The sequence below is a fragment of the Echinops telfairi genome, unplaced genomic scaffold (assembly GCF_000313985.2).
Source record: "Echinops telfairi isolate 266 unplaced genomic scaffold, ASM31398v2 ScPeMD7_7420;HRSCAF=8458, whole genome shotgun sequence".
Taxonomy (NCBI): Eukaryota; Metazoa; Chordata; class Mammalia; order Afrosoricida; family Tenrecidae; genus Echinops; species Echinops telfairi.
Window position 1 is genome coordinate 6,173,982 of NW_022111320.1, and position 2,119 is coordinate 6,176,100.

The 2,119-nt window shown below is 34.4% G+C and overlaps 1 protein-coding gene across 1 annotated transcript in view; it reads right to left on the reverse strand.

Annotated features, from left to right (window-relative positions):
- The window catches only part of IFT80 (intraflagellar transport 80), a 183,342-nt gene that overhangs the window by 130,902 nt on the left and 50,321 nt on the right, over positions 1-2,119 (reverse strand). The window contains exon 5 of the mRNA XM_004704111.2: positions 1,378-1,446. Within this exon, the coding sequence (XP_004704168.1) occupies positions 1,378-1,446 (69 nt within the window). The remainder of the gene's footprint in view (positions 1-1,377; positions 1,447-2,119) is intronic.

A 2,119-nucleotide genomic window follows, 5' to 3' on the forward strand; every position in this document is an offset into this window, starting at 1 on the left:
AGCAATCTTGTCAGGAAGGTGAGCATCACAGAATGCCAGGTTATTAGAACAAAGTGTTCTTGCATTGAGGAAGTACTTGAATAGAGGTCCAATGTCTGTCTGCTGCCTTAAATACTTAACATATAAATATATGTACATAGATTTATTTTCCCATCTTCATATATAAATATATTTACATATGTACATGCCTGTATACATACATCTATAAATGGTGTTTTCCTCCTGTCCCACTATCATGTTCGGCTACATTCCACTTGATAAAACCCCATTGTGGCCCTTTTAAAGGACAAGTAATTTCTGAGAGAATTCTGCCAATTGCTCATAAGTCAGATACCACAGTAAGGATACCAAATAATTAAGCAAACAGAAAAGTCTATGAAACCAAAAGTAAATTCCCATGTTCAATAGAAGATTAAAGATTTTTTTAAGGTATACCAATAAAATAGCAATAAATTGGCATAGTTTTCTAACTGAAATTTACCCATGAATGTTCCTATGAATTCTAAGTTTTCTACTCATGAATAAATATTGTATTTGGAAGTTATCTATACCAAAGATTTAACCTTAGAAGTTAATCACTACCTAATATGTGTGATTATCTTAGCTAACATTTGGTTACTGTGTGGCTAAAAGCAGTGCAGGTAATTTTAACTTTCTGAAAGTAAATTTAAAATAAACTTGGAAAATTTTTGGAAAGTCAGCTGCTGGAGAGGCTTCACAAAATGACTTTACCATGCCATTCTAAAGAAGAGTCACCCATCTTTTAAAGACCTGTTCCCAAAGATCAGTGGATACACGCTCAGCTCAACATTCAAATTGCTTTATCATGCCTAGATATAACCTAATTAGAAAGATAAATCTGCTACACAGAAAAACTCACATGTAATCTAAATCCCAATAGGAATGCCTTTTTGGTTACTTCTTTCCATTAACAAGGAAAACTAAGATGGCCCCAAACAGTTTTTGGTTTACCAAAATTTGTTTCATCAAGTGTGTCTGCTCCCTTCCATTGATATAAAAAGAAGAGATGCAAACATTATGAAGTTTTGTCACACCGGGATACATATAACTGGAAATACACCTATTGTCGTTCAAAATGTTCAGAGTTAGTTAGCCGACAGTTACCTTCAGAGAGACTAACATATGAAGAAAAAAGCCCTGGAGGGTTCTTAGAATTCTTCACTAGAACAGTATGGCTTCCCTGATCCAACAGGCAACCTGAGTGTAAGAGGGAACAGTATAACTGGAAATAAAGTTTTAGACTTCGAACCTTTGACCAAATGCAGTCTCAAGAGCAGACTCAATGTTTTTAAAGAATACAAGAAGATGTCTTATATGCACAATTTAAAAATTAAGATTATTGATTATAAAATATACCTTGCTGCGCTAAAGTCGATCTTAGCATCCCAGTCTTTGACCAAATTTTTATTTGTCCATCTTCTCCAACTGTAAAGAGAAAATAATTGATATTTTCATAGTAAATAAATTTAAACATTAAATTTACATATAAAGATTATAAGTATCTATATTAGTGAATATTTAAGATTCAAACACAATTTACTCTAATTAAATGATAGAGTGCTTCATAACTGTAGAATTTAATGCAAAGGACTTTGAATCAATTTTATTATAGACTAATTTCCAAGACTAAAATTTTGTTTTTACTTAAATCTTAGAAGACTTAATTCTATTATTCAAATAATGTCTTCATTCTCCATTCAAACTTTATCTTAGAATTCTAACAGACGTGTTTTCAGTGCACTAAGCAGAGCTGTGATCAAGTACCAGGAAGTCAGTGAAGAACTGAGGAGGGGGCTACATCTGCCTTCCTTTGCCTACACAAAGAAAAAGAGACTCCAACTCCCCACCAGCCCCAGGCTGATTGGCACAAGGCAGTGAGGTCAGACCTGCCTCCATCCTCCATCTTTCTACCCAATGAGGACAACCATCCCATGCACTCTGCTTCTCTGCTAGGTCCTATCATCTGTTGCAAAGGCCACATAAAACTCTCAGATAATCATCATGATTATGAGGGCTTACTAGGGAAGTTAACATGTTATCACAAGCCAGGATCAGAAAATATTAAAGATACAGTCATTAGTCCACAGTAGTACCTCTT